The sequence below is a fragment of the Nilaparvata lugens genome, chromosome 1 (genome assembly GCF_014356525.2).
Source record: "Nilaparvata lugens isolate BPH chromosome 1, ASM1435652v1, whole genome shotgun sequence".
Classification (NCBI taxonomy): domain Eukaryota; kingdom Metazoa; phylum Arthropoda; class Insecta; order Hemiptera; family Delphacidae; genus Nilaparvata; species Nilaparvata lugens.
Genome location: NC_052504.1, coordinates 8,314,951 through 8,331,067, shown reverse-complemented (window position 1 = coordinate 8,331,067; position 16,117 = coordinate 8,314,951). Strand labels below are relative to the sequence as shown.

At 32.8% G+C, this 16,117-nt stretch overlaps 2 protein-coding genes across 2 annotated transcripts in view; both read left to right on the top strand.

Moving 5' to 3' along the window:
* The window catches only part of LOC111051311 (hydrocephalus-inducing protein-like), a 65,235-nt gene extending 58,614 nt beyond the window's left edge, over positions 1 to 6,621 (top strand). Inside the window, exons 27-31 of the mRNA XM_039419871.1 lie at positions 233 to 495; positions 2,404 to 2,543; positions 4,246 to 4,399; positions 5,051 to 5,268; positions 6,366 to 6,621. Of these exons, the coding sequence (XP_039275805.1) occupies positions 233 to 495; positions 2,404 to 2,543; positions 4,246 to 4,399; positions 5,051 to 5,268; positions 6,366 to 6,621 (1,031 nt within the window). The remainder of the gene's footprint in view (positions 1 to 232; positions 496 to 2,403; positions 2,544 to 4,245; positions 4,400 to 5,050; positions 5,269 to 6,365) is intronic.
* A 1,181-nt stretch (positions 6,622 to 7,802) lies between these two features.
* The window catches only part of LOC111051318 (hydrocephalus-inducing protein), a 49,182-nt gene continuing 40,867 nt past the window's right edge, over positions 7,803 to 16,117 (top strand). The window contains exons 1-7 of the mRNA XM_039429347.1: positions 7,803 to 7,946; positions 8,080 to 8,238; positions 8,673 to 8,873; positions 12,996 to 13,224; positions 13,841 to 14,016; positions 14,773 to 14,837; positions 15,421 to 15,526. Coding sequence (XP_039285281.1) covers positions 7,835 to 7,946; positions 8,080 to 8,238; positions 8,673 to 8,873; positions 12,996 to 13,224; positions 13,841 to 14,016; positions 14,773 to 14,837; positions 15,421 to 15,526 — 1,048 coding nt within the window. The 5' untranslated portion in view covers positions 7,803 to 7,834. The remainder of the gene's footprint in view (positions 7,947 to 8,079; positions 8,239 to 8,672; positions 8,874 to 12,995; positions 13,225 to 13,840; positions 14,017 to 14,772; positions 14,838 to 15,420; positions 15,527 to 16,117) is intronic.

Sequence of the window (16,117 nt, the reverse complement as noted above, 5' to 3'; positions counted from 1 at the left end):
GCTCTAACTTGGGGAAGGGGATCTATTCAAACAATCAATTTCCAATAATAATTTATTAATAAGACCCTGTGAATTCCAAGACAACTAGTTAACCTCATTATTAGTCATAATTGGTTCAGGCCTTATGAGTTCTGAATCTTGAAACCTTCATCGACTTAACTGAATAGTTTTTATAAGTTTTTGTACTTTGCCTTGTGCTTCACTTGCAGTGAAAAACACGTTACTGTTTCAGATTTTGGCAAAGTGGTTGTGGACTCAGTAGTTGATCAGAACATTTTGATTAAAAATGCAAATATGTTGGAAGCATATCCTCAAGTCTCTGTGATATTGCCATTCTCTGCTAGAACATTGAAAGACAGTTATAATGTTGTGCTTACATTTATCAAAAATTCCAAAAGCAAAGCAGGAGTTAATATATTGAATGTGAAATTGAAACCAATCAGGATGACCTACTCTTCCAAGGTTACTCCTTTGAACTTGAACGTTTTTGTTGTTGTAAGTATAATAATAATTATACTCATTAATTATAAATTATAATATAATAGGTATAAGTAGTAAAACCTATTCTAGAACATGGTACGCCTTAGTGGAGTAGGTCAATTTCCACACAGATAACACTAAACATGTAGGAGGCACATTATAAAGGTGTGTACAGATTTACGCGCCGCGAACATGAGCAATTCAATTTTAATCAGCTGATGCCAAGCTTTTTATATCTGTATCTTACCGTTTCTGTAAAAATACAGATATAGTCAGCTGATTAATAGTGAATTGCTCATGTTCGCGGCGCGTATATCTGTACGCACCTTAAGAAATTTCTGAAACCAACTATTGTATGTATTGTAAATACTATCTAATATTTTCTGTAGTTGGTGTAGTAATTTTATTTTTATTTTTTTTTGGGGGGGGGAATAAACATTTATTTATTTATTAAATATGTTTATATTTATAATAGATTTTGACAATTTACTAAGATCTAAGAAAATTCTAAATTTACACTAGAAACTGGAGATGTTGTGCAACTTCTCCAATTCAAGATGAAATGACAGAGATGTTGTCAGTTCTCAACAGTCCAACCAAAAAGACCACTGATGATGATTTCATTGAAACTATAGTTCCATGTGCATTGAAAATCTAGTTTAGTCTTGAAATATATTTTATTTCACCTTTAAATTTAAAATGATAGAGTATACTTCTTCTAAATGCCTGTAAATTTTAGAAAGTTATCTTTTACAATAATATTAATACAGCGTAATCTTGAATAATATCAAAATTATTCAAAATAATATGAGATTTAATTTTTCCCGAAGGAGAAATCCAAAACTATTCGTCTCCTTAATTTAATTACAAATGTAACATGTCACTAGCTCTCTGTGGGTTGGGGGAGCTTTGAGTCGATCATCGTACTCAAGAATATGTTGAAAACCAGAGTTCACCCACAGTATCCATGCTTGACGTAGGAGGCGACTAAAATAACTCCAGAAGTTGCCTTGCCTTCAAACCCACGGGATCTGCCACATCAGGGCAGTTTCGGAGGGGCAAAAAAAAAAACCCAAGAGACCAGAGATGGGCGAAACTCCAGGCACAAATGTAGGTCAAGAGGCTGAGTCGAGGGTGGCCAGGCGCCGGGCGCCCTATAGGCAGTTTGGCGTCCCCTCTCTCAGCGGAAGGACCTACAAAAAGGCCAGGAGTGGAACTCACGTAGGTGACGAGATTGTGGGTGAAGAGGCCAAAACTCACCACTGCTCAAAGAAGGGCCACCATCCAGGCAAAATTTCTTGGGAGAGGTGACGCTTTTGACCCTGCGAAGTTTCGGAGGGGAAAACAGAAAAAACTCAAGAGACCAGTGATGGGTGAAAAACTAGGCACAAATGTGGGTCAAGAGGCTGAGTCAAGGGTGGCCGGCCTTTCCTCAGCGGAAGGACCTACAAAGAAGGCCAGAAGTGGAACTCACGTAAGTCACGAGGACTAATCAGTCTGAAGAGACAGCCAAGCATATCACACTGGATTGCGACAAGGATTGCAACCAGGTGATGAATGGAATGTTAGTATAGGGAAAAACTCCTGGTTCTTGTAAAGGACATAGGTGTTGGTTTGCCCAACATACTACTTGGGAACACAATAAGCTTCGATTGACGTGTGGGGTTCTTTGAACCTTTGGATCCTTGAATCCATCCCTTTAAAAACAATAAACAATAAACATGTCACTACAATTCATATAGTGTCTCTTATTCCTATAAATCTCAACGATATCCAGTACCGGGAACACAAATACTCTGCTCCCTACAAGTATTGAGAACAATAAGTATCGGAATTTGAAAGTAAGAATCCATCATTGGAAAATCAGAAATTCATCAGAACTTTTTTCAAAATTGATATCATTATGCCAATTTTTCGCTACAGGTGAAAGGAGGTCTAAAAATCCCCATGAGAATAAGTGCAGTGATCACAATACCTTTTCTCACAGCAGTTACAAAGACTCTGAACTTCATGGAAATACTAGTTGGAGAAGAAAAGATGTTGTCACTTCAAATAAAAAACGAGTGAGTTCAATAGTTTTATATTGTAATATAGGTTCTTTTGGACAGAAAATTGGTCTTAGATTCATGATTGTGGAATATAATCTATCCTTTGGAAAATTTACCATTCAAATTCGGTAGAATAGCAGTTTTGGGCTTAGCCTGTTGATCTTCCAAAGTCATAACTATATGATTATGATTTGTGACTATATTAATAAGTGAATGGATGAACAAATAAATGAGAATCATGGTTTGCAATAATAAACTATTCACTTTATTAAAAAAAGAATTCAATTCATTCTCAAACACATGTTACAATGAAAAATTACTCTGATTACATTACGGGGAGTCTGACTTGATTGATGGTGATACAGAACTAACTTATTACAATAAAATATCGAGGCACCGAGCTTCGCTCGTTATTTTCATTTATTGATAAACAGAACACAATTCTCTAAAATGATCGTGTTTATATTTCACAGCTTGCTATACGTCAGCTTATGAATTTCGGGGATGCGATATTTTGATTTTCCACAGAATCACTCGCTCACTTTTCACTATCCACAGACGACGAAAGTCTCAGCTGTTTTAGCCAAGGATGAATTATCCTTTTAATGTCGTTCAGCGAGTTTTCCCAAGGATGAGACCTAGTGCAATCGAATTTTTATATCATAAACCTACCATGTTCCAAATATCGTGAAAATCGTTTGAGCCGTTTTCGAGATCCGTTGAACATAAATAACCGGATAATATGGGGGACCGAGCTTCGCTCTGGAGTAAATAAGCATAAAAAATTTATTACAAAAGAAGAAATTATAATAACATTCATACAGAAACGTTCTATCTAATAACAGTAAATTGAGATTAATTCCCAGAGGAATTCAAAAATTTCCCTCACAAAGGCCCAGTTGCACAAAAGCCGGTTAAATTTTAATCCTGATTAACTTCACGTGAACCAAATCAGAGAAGACCATTTCAAAAAGATGGATCTACTGGAATTAATCAGGATTGAAAATAACCCGGCTTTTTTGCAACCGGCACTAAGTAGCCTACCTGATTGAATACAAAAGTTCAACAGCTGAGTCATAATATTGACACAGTCCCACACACATGAACTCGCTCACTCACTTCCATCACCAACAGACGACGAAATAATTATTATCAGCTGTTTTTCCAAGGATGAATAATAATTATCCTTGTAATGTCCTTCAGCGAGTTTTTCCAGGGATGAGACCTAGTGTAATTGAATCTTTATATTATAAACCTACTATGTTCTGAATTTCGTAAGAATCGTTAGAGCCGTTTTCGAGTTCCGGTGAAATTACAAACATTTAAACATCCAAATATCTAAACATATAAACAGAAGTTGCTCGTTTAATAGTATAGGATATGCTGACTAAACATCCAGTACAATTCAGTGGTTGTATGCAGTTTCTTCTCATATAACTTGAATAAAAAAATAGATAAATGAATGAATATATACAATTTATCATGTTTTTAAATAATAGAATTGAAAAGTCAACAGAGAATCAAAGAATTATCACACTTTTCTCTGTCAATTATTTTCAATGAATTCTGAATATTATTCAAGATAATAACATTAACTCACCTAGTTATTGTAGCATACTTTTGGGAGAAAAATATAAGTTTTTTACCTACGATAAGTATGTACTGAATTCAAAGTCATTGAATACTTATCAAAGTTTATTTTTCGATCTCTTCTCAGAGGATTTGTCAGCTGTGAATGGTCGGCATCATTGAAGTTCATGCACCGTCCATCCGCCAAAAGTAATCCGTTCTCTTTGAAATCCAGCTATTCTGGTTATCTGGAGTCATCTGAGGACCACATCGTCGAAGTTTCATTCCGCCCTGAGTTTAAGGTGAATAAATGTTACTGAAAAAATCATTTACAGTACCTATAATACCAGAATTACATATATTGATGACTGAAAAAAGTCTGTGTCCGTTTAAGAGTCATAAATAGCTTTGAAAGTAGCTCTTAAAATTCTCTTCGTAAATCTCTCGGATGTATATATTTTTCAAGTTCCAAGTTTAGGTTACGCTCTTAACTGTAGATAAAGTTTGGTCAGTTTACCACTAGCTTCGAAACTATCAGGCTAACTATAATTTCTTTCTCAAATTATAAAGTTGAAATATGAAGTAAAAAATAGAGTTTACTACTTATTCTTTAAATTAGGATTTGAATTTAAAAATAATTGAAATAATTTTGTATCATCATGATAACTTTTTCTTAAAATAGCTAATCATGTTTAATTCTATGACAGCGTATTTTACATCGATCATTATTTTACAAACGAAAAATTATCAATAGATGTTTGAATACAGTAGCCTACTGTATGTATCCAATCAAAAATATGAACTGTGATGCCGGCGCCATACTCTTCCAGGCTAAATATGACTAATTCAGTAGAGATGATAACATAATATATCAATATTTTTTATAATATTATGATGATTGAAAGTAGCCTGTAGAAATTTCAATATTTGCCTTCCATTTTTGTCTCTTACAGGGTAAATATGACTACTCCCTAATATTTGAGGTGAAACAAAACAGTGAACCGATTAAAATCAACTTGCAAGGCTGTGCTATTGAACCGAATTTGCATATTACTAATAACAATTTGACGTTTCCCACGGTTTTCCCGAATGTAGAAGATAATTCGAAAACATTCACTGTTGAAAATAGGAGCAGTTTTCCTGTGGAAGTTTATTTCCCAGATTATGACAGGTATCATTTCTATTATTTTCTGTAAACTACGTTCTACTAAAACTACATATTTTGATTTATATTGTACTAACGCATTGGCTTTGAACTCGTTGTCGTGTTCAGGGTAATTATAAAACAAATTATAATTGAAATTAAATAACTAGTCTTCTTAAAGTTTTTCTTCCTCGACTACCAACTCATTTTTGTAGTCTTCTCCACTAAGATTTAAAAACTCTTACCTTCTTACACTTGTACTTCAGATCTGGAAAACAAATAGAGCAAGTCGATTTTTGACTTTGATTTTGACTCCATTTCCAACTACTCAACATTATTTTGTGATTTATTATTTATAGGAAAATATCAATAAATAATTCTGCGCCACTTCTATAATTGGAAGGGTCTCTTTAATTGATTTCATATATTTAAAATGATGAAGCGTTCTGTAGTAGTAGCATTAATATACTGTAGGGTTGCGTTCACTCGTTGAATCATCAGTACATTTACTCAATATTTATTTATTTACAATGTCAAGGAAGACTACAGGCATTACGCCCAAATCAGCCTTCACTACTATTTACCAACAAATTGAACATGTAAGAAATGAAATATGGATGGCTAATCTGAAAATGTTTTGTAGGGTATTGACTTGCATAAGTACACGTACACATCTCCAATTACAAATTAATAATGAATTGAAGTAGAGTAAGAGAACATAACCATCCTCAAATCAATTTTCGTTAGCGCTTTTTTCCATTTTACGAAAATTATAATTAATTGGTGGACAATAATCCCTTTGGAAATAAAATCCTCTTATCTCACTGAAATTAATTCAATTTTAAAATGAATACTAATAAATTTCTACAAAATACTCTTGGAGGGATTCATTTTTCTTTGAGAATTTTGACATAACATAGTTTTCAGAAATGACCCTAGATGATTTTTTTGTGTAATGTGTTGACCAGATCTCATATCTACAGCATTACTAATTTCAATTATTTTTGTGAAAAGCTATTAGAATGATTTATCTGTTGATAGTTTCATTTCAATTTTCCAGTTAACAACACATCATAATTTATCAGTAGTTTCTAATTCATCTGTTGCAATTCTGTTTTTGACAGATTTTGCCGTGAAGAGGAATCTGCAATAAGACTGCTATGTACCATATACAGTACCGATCAACTGCCTCTCTTGCCCAATCAGTATGGAACGTCTCTCAACACCAAACTGCTCAATCGCTTGCAAAATTTCCTTGAGAAAATGAGAGTCTACCTAAGCACTTTATTAAAAGAACGTGCAGACAATCACAACTTTCCCAGTAAATATCAACTCTATGAATTCATAATTCAGCTTTTGAATAGGCTAGTTTTTTTCTAAACTCGCTAGTTACGAGGACGAATTGACAAATAATTTATAAATAAGGGAATTATGTAGGGACTAGAAAATAGAGCCTTACTTACCTGGGATTATAGAATATTAATTCAAATTCAAATAATCTTTATTCCTTCTTTACAACATAGGTACTTTACAAAAATAGCAAGCGAGATACATATAGTACACGGAATTCCCCCACAAAGACCAATCGTCTGCGTATGGAGGAGAGTTCCATGGACAACACATTTGCAATCACAAAATATTTTTTTATAATAATTACAAAGTAAATGAATATTTTTTAAAAAATAAGTAAAATAAAGAAAGATAAATCATTCATAATGAGAGAGGATGGCTCTGAGACCGTGTCACGCTGGGCTACAAATAAGAGAAAGGACTAATTTATCATTAAAAAAAAGGAAAAAATAACATTTTTATCGTGTCAAGAAAAATCACTTAATGATTTCAAGGAATTTTATCTCTACAAGGGTTGTTGGCGGGAAGCCAATTGCCTCCCAGCCAATGCTCTATAGTCACCTGTCGACCCCCCTTCTATACATGGCCAAACAGCACACCTTTTATAGTATATTTTTCTAGCATGAAATTAAATCATCATTCGAAATCAATGTCTATGCAACGTTTACCATTCAACTTTTATGAACATAATACGCATATTATTTATTGGATAGAGTAAACAATACAGTAGTCGGGAAAGAAAAAACAGGCTATTGCCCAAAACTTCTTCAATTTCCTATCTTACCCACTTATTTCCTACCTTCTTCAATTTTGTCTTAAATTGTTCAAATATTATGTAGGTTATGTCCATTTCCATTTATACACATTATATATACAACATTATGTGCATTACATTATTATTAGGTATTAAGTATTCGAATCTATTCTTTTTTATACTTTATATTATCGAAATTCTTACTGAACTATGTAAGAAAATTATTTTTGATCAAGGCTGTTTCCCAAACGTAGGCTACTTTATCATGCGGTCTCTCAATGTGGACCGACTTTTGTTGAAATTATAGTACTTTATATCAAAAAGATATTTTTTCAAGAATGTATTCAACACATTTTTTGGTTTCAATAGGTACTAAAGTCTCTGTAATTGACAAAACTAATTCTGAAATTTTTCACAGATGAAAAAAATAACTTATTAGGAGGAAACATGCGAACTGAACACAATCAATTAAATGATGAAATAGTAAAAATGCCTGAAATAAGCATTGAAGAGAAGCTGCTCGCAGAGCTTGAGAAAATAACTGGACAATTCTCACAAAAATGTGATTTTGAAACTCTTGAATTAGAAAATTTGTTGAAAGGTAATTAGGAAATATTCTAATTACTTTACCTAGCGCTAGTGTATAAAGCATCAAACTAAAGAACCTTGTTCTTTGTTCAATTAAAAACATATCTGCAACAGAAAATATTCGTAATTTTGTTTCATTTTTACAGATTTTATTTCTCTCAACGAAGAAACATTTCATGAATTGCTGGCTGAACACGATCCATTACAAATTATCGAGCAGGAGAAAATAGCCATGATTAAATCATCGACTGAGAATTTGATGAGCTGCCCGTGTCTGATTATTTTCCATGGAGCTCCGAAGACAGGTTTGTAAATCAGATCAGGCATTGGTATTTCTCAATATTCTCATTTAGTCCAAGTCACTATATACATTGGTGCTTGCAATTTATATGGTAGTACTGATTTTTTAATATATTATTTGGATACATGAGAGAAGTCCAGAACCAAATTCTTCATGCAAAATTTCCTTGTGCTATCACACAAAAACCTCGTATTTTCGGTTCATTTTCCAGTTTTCAGCTATTTCTGCTAAATCCAGTGATCAGAAAAAGAAATTCGCTCTCAATTTTTTTCCAGATTATAAAATTCTGAATGAAATGAGATGTAACAATACTCATGTACTTGTAACAATTAACCAAGTAGTAAAAAAAGAATTATTCAAGTCCTTGTTCATCTGGCATATTGTTAATAGGTTACAATCAATTGTTAATTTATTTTAATAACTTAATTTTCTCAATAGATTTCCAATATTGGGCGAATAAGACAGCTCGCTTGTTGAAGATGCCAGCCAAAAGTATTGATAGAATTATTGTCGACGCTCTTATTTCGGGATTGACACCAGCATCGAGATCTGTCAAATTGACAATTGAGGAGTACTACTTGAATAATTTTGAATCAGAAACGGTGGAGCTGGATCTTGAACACGTCCCATTCAGTATGGGTGAGAATATTTCCAATTTATCATTATAATATTAGCTTTTGGTTGAGATGTAGCACCCAATATTTATATGATTTCCAATAGTTGTTTCCAAAAATAAATAAATAGATTAAATTAAATATGTGGCTGACCATGGGATTCAGAATATAATTTAATAATAATCTATAATATGATAAAGGAAAGAATCGGCTTTCACATGGAAATACATGAATTACGCATCGTTACGTCTGAACTACAGGTACTGAACTGTTTATATTGAAATATTGCATATAGATTCTTAATTTATTGAGGATGGTTATAGGCCTCTTTTAAATTCTTCATGATTTCAGTACGCCAAGTTTTCAATTCGACCCTTGCGGAGCACGTGACACGTGCTGCCCACAAGGGGGGGGCATGGCGCAATTTGCGCCATCAACATTTTGGGGGGGGGGGGGCAAGATTTTTTGTATATTTTATGTCAACATTTTGAATTATGATTAAAAAATTAAGGTATTAAATAGAGATATCCTAATGTAGTTAATTTTTCCCACCTTTGCAATGTTATATTTTGCTAAGTGTAACTCAATATAAAGCATAAGCACAATTGATAATATTTTGTATGCAGGAATTTTAGTAATTTTTAGCCTATGAGTTTGAAGGTAAATCTTTGACAAAAATAAATTATAACTTCATCATCCACTATTATTCTGATTTCCTTTGCTTCATTTTAATTTTTAATGGTCCTGTGTTTGAGTTTCCTTGCTGTTGCAAGAAATATGCTATATTTTTCTCATTTTCACAGTCTCGACAGTTTTTTGATATAAACAGTAATGCAAGATCAATTGAGGGCTAAAATTAGGGCAACTCAGCTTATAGAGCATAAAATTTTCTCTCATTTAAGACCAATCGCAAGTTTCTATCATGCATTGTACTCATTCTAGAGACTCTTTAATAACAGTAAAATCGCAAGAAAAATGAGAAAATAAAGATAATCATTCAATTGGCTGTAACTTTTGAACGGTATTGAGAACAGAAGTATATTTCATGGGAGTGAAAAGAGGAGAAAATTCATCACAACCTCGACCACTTTTTGGATTTTGCATCTGAAGTGTTCCACAAGATACGCAACGTTGCATATGCGAGACTGTGAGAATGGGGAAAATATCACAAATTTCTCGCACATTCAAAGTTGCGTATCCAAAAAGTAGTCCTGCGCGACCACTCAATTCATTGGAAATTTATTATCTTTAATATTATATAGAGAATGCTTTTTCTCGAAAAATTCAAGGTTCTCGAGATTAAATGGAAAACTTAAAAAAATCCAAAATTTTGGGGTGAAGTCGCCTTCTGGTGTGTCAGCAAATTTCAGATTAGAATTCAGCGCTCAAAATATATATATAGAACCATCGGAAAAAATTATTTCGGGGCTGTTTCCTGAAAAACGACCATTTGACTGGACTATAAGTTGTTATCCTATTATAATAGCGAGCAATTTATGTATATCTGTTTATATTTTTCTATTTCTATATCTGGTTATTTATGTTCAACGGATCTCGGAAACGGCTCTAACGATTTTCACGAAATTCGGAATATAGTAGGTTTATGATATCAAAATTCGATTGCACTAGGTCTCATCCCTGAGAAAACTCCCTGAAGGACATGAAAAGGATAATTCATCCATGGAAAAATAGATGATGATTTCGTCTGTGAATAAATCACAGACGAAATATATTTTTCGTAGTGAATAAATCAAAATTCGGGTAAGTAACAGTTTTGGGCTGTGTCTGTTAGTACTTCCCCAATCATTTTAAAGAAATGATTATCAATGAAATAAATCTGTTCATCAATGAATAAATAACGAGCAAAGCTCGGTGCCCCGATATTTGGTATTAATAGATAGAATTTACAGAATGTACTTGTTCAGATGATATCTTTATTCCAAAAACCAAACCATTTAAAGATACATTTTGTTCGACTTGTGTTATTTACTCCTGTAATGTTAAAAAGTAAATACTACCAACAACACAACATCAGTGACAACCTATTCCAATTCATGATAAATATCGGGGCGCATATAAAAATTATTACGAAAGAAGAAATTATAATAAATATTCATAGTTCATACAGAAAGGTTCTATTTAATCACAGTGGATTGAGATTAATTCGCAGAGGAATGCAAAAATTTCTCTCACAAAAGCATGTTAAATTTTAATCCTGATTCATGTCACGTGAACCAAATCACAGAAGACTATCTCAAAAAGATAGCTTATCTGATTGGTTCTACTGGAAAATATCAGGATTAAAATTTAACCGGCTTTTGTACAAGTATCACTAAGTACCTGATTGAATTATGTACAAAAGTTCAACAGCTGAGTCATAATTTTGTCTCAGTCCCATGCACTCGCTCACTCACTTCCATCATCAACAGACGCCGAAATTATCAGCTGTTTTTCCAAGGATGAATAAATTCTTTTAATGTCCTTCAGCGAGTTTCCCCAGGGATGAGACCTAGGGTAATCGAATTTTCATATTATAAACCTACTATGTTCTGAATTTCGTGAGAATCGTTAGAGCCGTTTTCGAGATCCGGTGAAATACAAACATATAAACATCTAAAAACTTAAACATCAAAACATCTAAACAGAAATTGCTCGTTTAATAGTATAGGATTTAGAATACCTAAACTTGCCGACATTATATATTGTATGAATAAAATCGTTCCAAATTTGTGTTTACCAAGATTGCTATGCAATATTCTTTTGCAATAAAGAATTATCAATGATATTATTATTCAACTTTTTATAAGTAACCTTAAAATTTAAAAAGCAAAGCCTCCCTTACTTATCTTTTAATATCCTATTAAAATATGTGTCATGTAGTTTCTCCTGATGAAGTTCTTTCTAGTCCTCCCGAACAAGAACGGGTGCACTGCTAGTCTCAAAAATAATATCAAAAAGATACTTTATTTCTATTTTAAAGAGATAAGAAACGATGGTATATATTTTTACAATATTACGAAAACAGAAAGAATTCCTCACAAGACCAAAGGTAAATAATGTCTTTTGGAAGATTAGAATGTAGAGGTGCGTACAGATATACGCGCCGCGAACATGAGCAATCCACTTTTAATCAGCTGATTATATCTGTATTTTTACAGAAACGGTAAAATACAGATACAAAAAGCTTGGCATCAGCTGATTAAAAGTGAATTGCTCATGTTCGCGGCGCATATATCTTTTAATCAGCTGATTATATCTGTATTTTTACAGAAACTGTAAAATACAGATACAAAAAGCTTGGCATCAGCTGATTAAAAGTGAATTGCTCATGTTCGCGGCGCGTATATCTGTAAGCACCTTAAGATGTGAATTTTATTGTCATACACTGACTAATGTTAAAAACTAAAGAGTTGGGAGTTGGGGTACTTTGGGGGGGGAGGTCATTAAACATGGATTGGGGGGGGGGGGCATTACACTTGAATTGGGGGGGCATGCGCCATTGGCCTTGGGGGGGCTGGGCACACCTGGCACGTGTTACCACGTGTTAATATAATTTATCGGTGATTGAGAACCCTTGTCATTGCTGAACACTTCAATGAATATACTTAACAATAGTAGTTTTGAATATTCACACCTTCCTAAATATTATCTTATTCTAGTGATGATACATAAATTTTTTAAATTTAAATTTCAACCACGATTTTAGTTTGTCTCTTTGTTCTATTTTTATCTTAGCTTCAGTTGATACACATAAAATTTTCCATTTAAGGCCCGCCGCAAAGTAGACCCACGTTAATCCACGAAAAGCAACCCACGCCGTGGGATGTTTTGTAAACCATTGCTATAGAATTATTCATAATCAATCAGCTGACAAGTGGATTATTCATTGCATATATTACACAGATGTCTATAGAGAAGCCTAGCAATGGTTTACAAAACATCCCACGGCGTGGGTTGCTTTTCGTGGATTAGCGTGGGTCTACTTTGCGGCGGGCCTAAAACTTCAACCACGATTTTAGTTTGTCCCTTTATTCTATTTTTGAATCAGTGACATCATTCTTATTATACTTCCACTAATGTTTGAGAATTGATTACTGTATTTTCTCTTATTATTGCAAGTTGGTCTCTACAAAGCTTTTAATTTTAGTTCCAGATTCTGATCCCTACTATGAACTAACTCGGAAAATTGATGCTCTGATATGGCTGAAGAACCGAATCAGTAATTCTCAGGCTAATAAACGTGGAAAATCAACATCACCAGCCAGCACACCCAAAACTAAATCTCGGCAGAAAACTGCTCCAAAATTCCCTACTGATTGGCATGATTGTCTACTCAATATCAGCTTATCTCTTCTGAGAGAAATCATTCTTGAAAGGTTTGTTACATTGCATTTCTTTTGTATAATTACTGAAATATATCATAGAGAAACAATAGCGTAAGTAGATATCCCATGGTATAGAGCGTTTATGTTAACGCGTTTATGGTATAACTTTTACTGTTATCTCAAGCTGATTATTGTCGATTACTGTCGATTTTTAATGTTTTGGCGGGGTGAGAGTGTGTGAACGGCACAATATGAAAGACTACTAGCGTCACACAGCTTCACGGGAATGAAATACGTGGACTATCGGCTTGAGATAACAGTAAAAGTTACGACATAAATGCCCTATACCATGGGATATCTACTTACGCTATTGTTTCTCTATGATTATATGTTTTTGAATTATGTATTGTATTACTGAATTATCTACTGGTAATTGTATATTTAAATTTTTCATAGATTTGTATTTTTTGATAAAACATTTTGGGAATATGAATTTTTCAGATTTCGTATCATTAATAGTAAATATTGATACCTATACGTTTAAATGTATATTTTTTAAACATACAGAAACATACTATAATATAATTTAAATTATAATTCAAATTACGATATGTTTGACATATTGTCTGTTTGCGAAAATTGATATGTTCAGTGGTACTCATTCCAGTATCAATAGAGAAGAAAAAGGACTTGTAGTTGAAACATTGGCAAACAAATTTATAGAAGACCCTCTCAAAGCGCTTACTGTCTTGTTGAGTTGTTGCGATGTGCAAAATCCAGTACATTTTGTCTCATTATTCGCTGACTACAAAACCTGGAAGTCAAATTCTGGTTCAATTGATAGTGAGTAACTTATTTATTGTCATCATATTGTTAGATAACTTATTATTATAAGAATTTCTTCTTTATCTTGAATTATTCTGGTATTCTATTATCTAGAATTATCCTGTTTTCTATCATTCTGAAAAATCTGTTGACTCTCTGATGTTTTAATTGGCAGGAAGGATTTGTATCACATATTTGCTTGCTATCAGGAAATTGTCATGTGAGTTCAGAAGTCAATGGAACAACTCAACTTGGAGAGGCCCACTTACTATAGACTTTTCTTAGCCCGTCTTGTCTATAATTTATCTTATCTAATCAGCAGCTACTGCATTATGGGAGTTGTTGAAATAGGTTACAGGCCTATCTTGCTGAGATCAAATCAATGTTTTTTGTAAGTGTAATATTTGCAGGGGACCTGTGTTATATTAATAATATTGGATTAATTGTATTTCGATAAAAACATTGAAATACAAATTTTTCTAGCAAATAGTGGGGATGAAGGTTTTGACTTCAATGAGAGGGAGAAACGATTCTAGAATAATCAATAAGATTCAAGCAAGTGAAAATACAGTATTCCAATTTTTATATTCAGCTAATACTTCCGTGATTAGAGGAGTAGTACTCTATACTAAAAAATAACCAATAGCACAATGTTATCTACTATATTCAATTTGATGTGACCGTATTGTGACTTTTATTTGTCACTATAATTTGTCATTATAATTTTTTGATGGTGAAATATATCTTACCTTTTTTTATTATATTTATTTACAGAGGAAACGATGCGTCCTACAGATAATAATCAAATTCAAGCTGGAACTCCTCAACTTACTAAACAGGTAATTTAGATTTTGTAACATTTTCCATAGTTAAACAGTTTAATAAAGGTTTTTGTATTCTACAAATATTTTTCTAGAGCTATTTGTAATTCTAGGAACAAAAGGGTGCAACTAGGAAAAATACTTCGTCCCCTAATGCTCATATAATTTTTCCTCCGCCTTAACACTCAGAGATGCCACTCATGTTTTTTAAATTTAGTTATTCATGTTATTTTCAGTTCTCAGGTAGTTAGAGGTATCACTTTGCAAGAAGTAAAATACTTCAGTTTTATTTCAGAGATTATTCAGTTCCGGAGTGTAAAATGAGACTTATAATAGTAGTTTGAGTAAAAATTGATCTCTTGTATTGTTATAATATAAAGTATAAAAGATTAATTTATAATGTAATAAAGTGTTTTATATTCGATAAGTATCCTTCCAAATAATTGGAGTAGAAGAGAAAACGCATCAGTCGGTGAGAAACGACCTCTTTAACAAACAGTTATATTGTTATCTATAACAATAATGATAATAACTACAATTTGGTATTTTGAAGTGAGATTTAATCACTATTATAACAAACATTTAACTTGTGTTATTCCAGAGTACACCTTCGTCTGCGCGAAAAGAGAAGAAGAAAACTTCCAGTTCAAAGTCTTCCAAGAAGCAGAAATTGCATCCGGATGACAATAAACATTCAACGGAGGAAGGTATGTATTACTTTTCAAATTTATTCTTGTGTTTCAATTTAATAGATTTCAAGATTTTAAAATGGACTTTCAGAATGAATTTTAAGGAAATTGATGTTGTAATAGTTGCATCGATTATAATACTCTTCGATTATGTAATTATTCTTGCCTTCCAAAACCATACTCCAATAAAATAAAACAATAATTCTATCAATTACAGTACAATTTATTGAAAATGTGTGTATTCTACCACTTTCTCTACTGATTGTTCTAAAGGTGAAACATAACACGTGGGAAGTTTCACATGTACACATAACACGTCAGGTCTTTTGATACTAAAATTTGAAGCTTCTTTGGATATTGAAATTTGATTGGCATAGTGTTGAATTGAAAAAAAATATTACTGAGGACTTATCTTTTGATGGCAGGTTTGAATGCATGATATGCATTCATTTATCAACTCGAGTTGGTAATAACAATTTTATATGTAAATTATATTGAAAATTCTAAGTTACAATCTTTTTCCACTGCTTTACTTTGAATATTTCAAGTTCTTTCCCCATGAGTTTATTCAATTCTCATTGAGTTACCATCTTCCCCATTCTATTATTA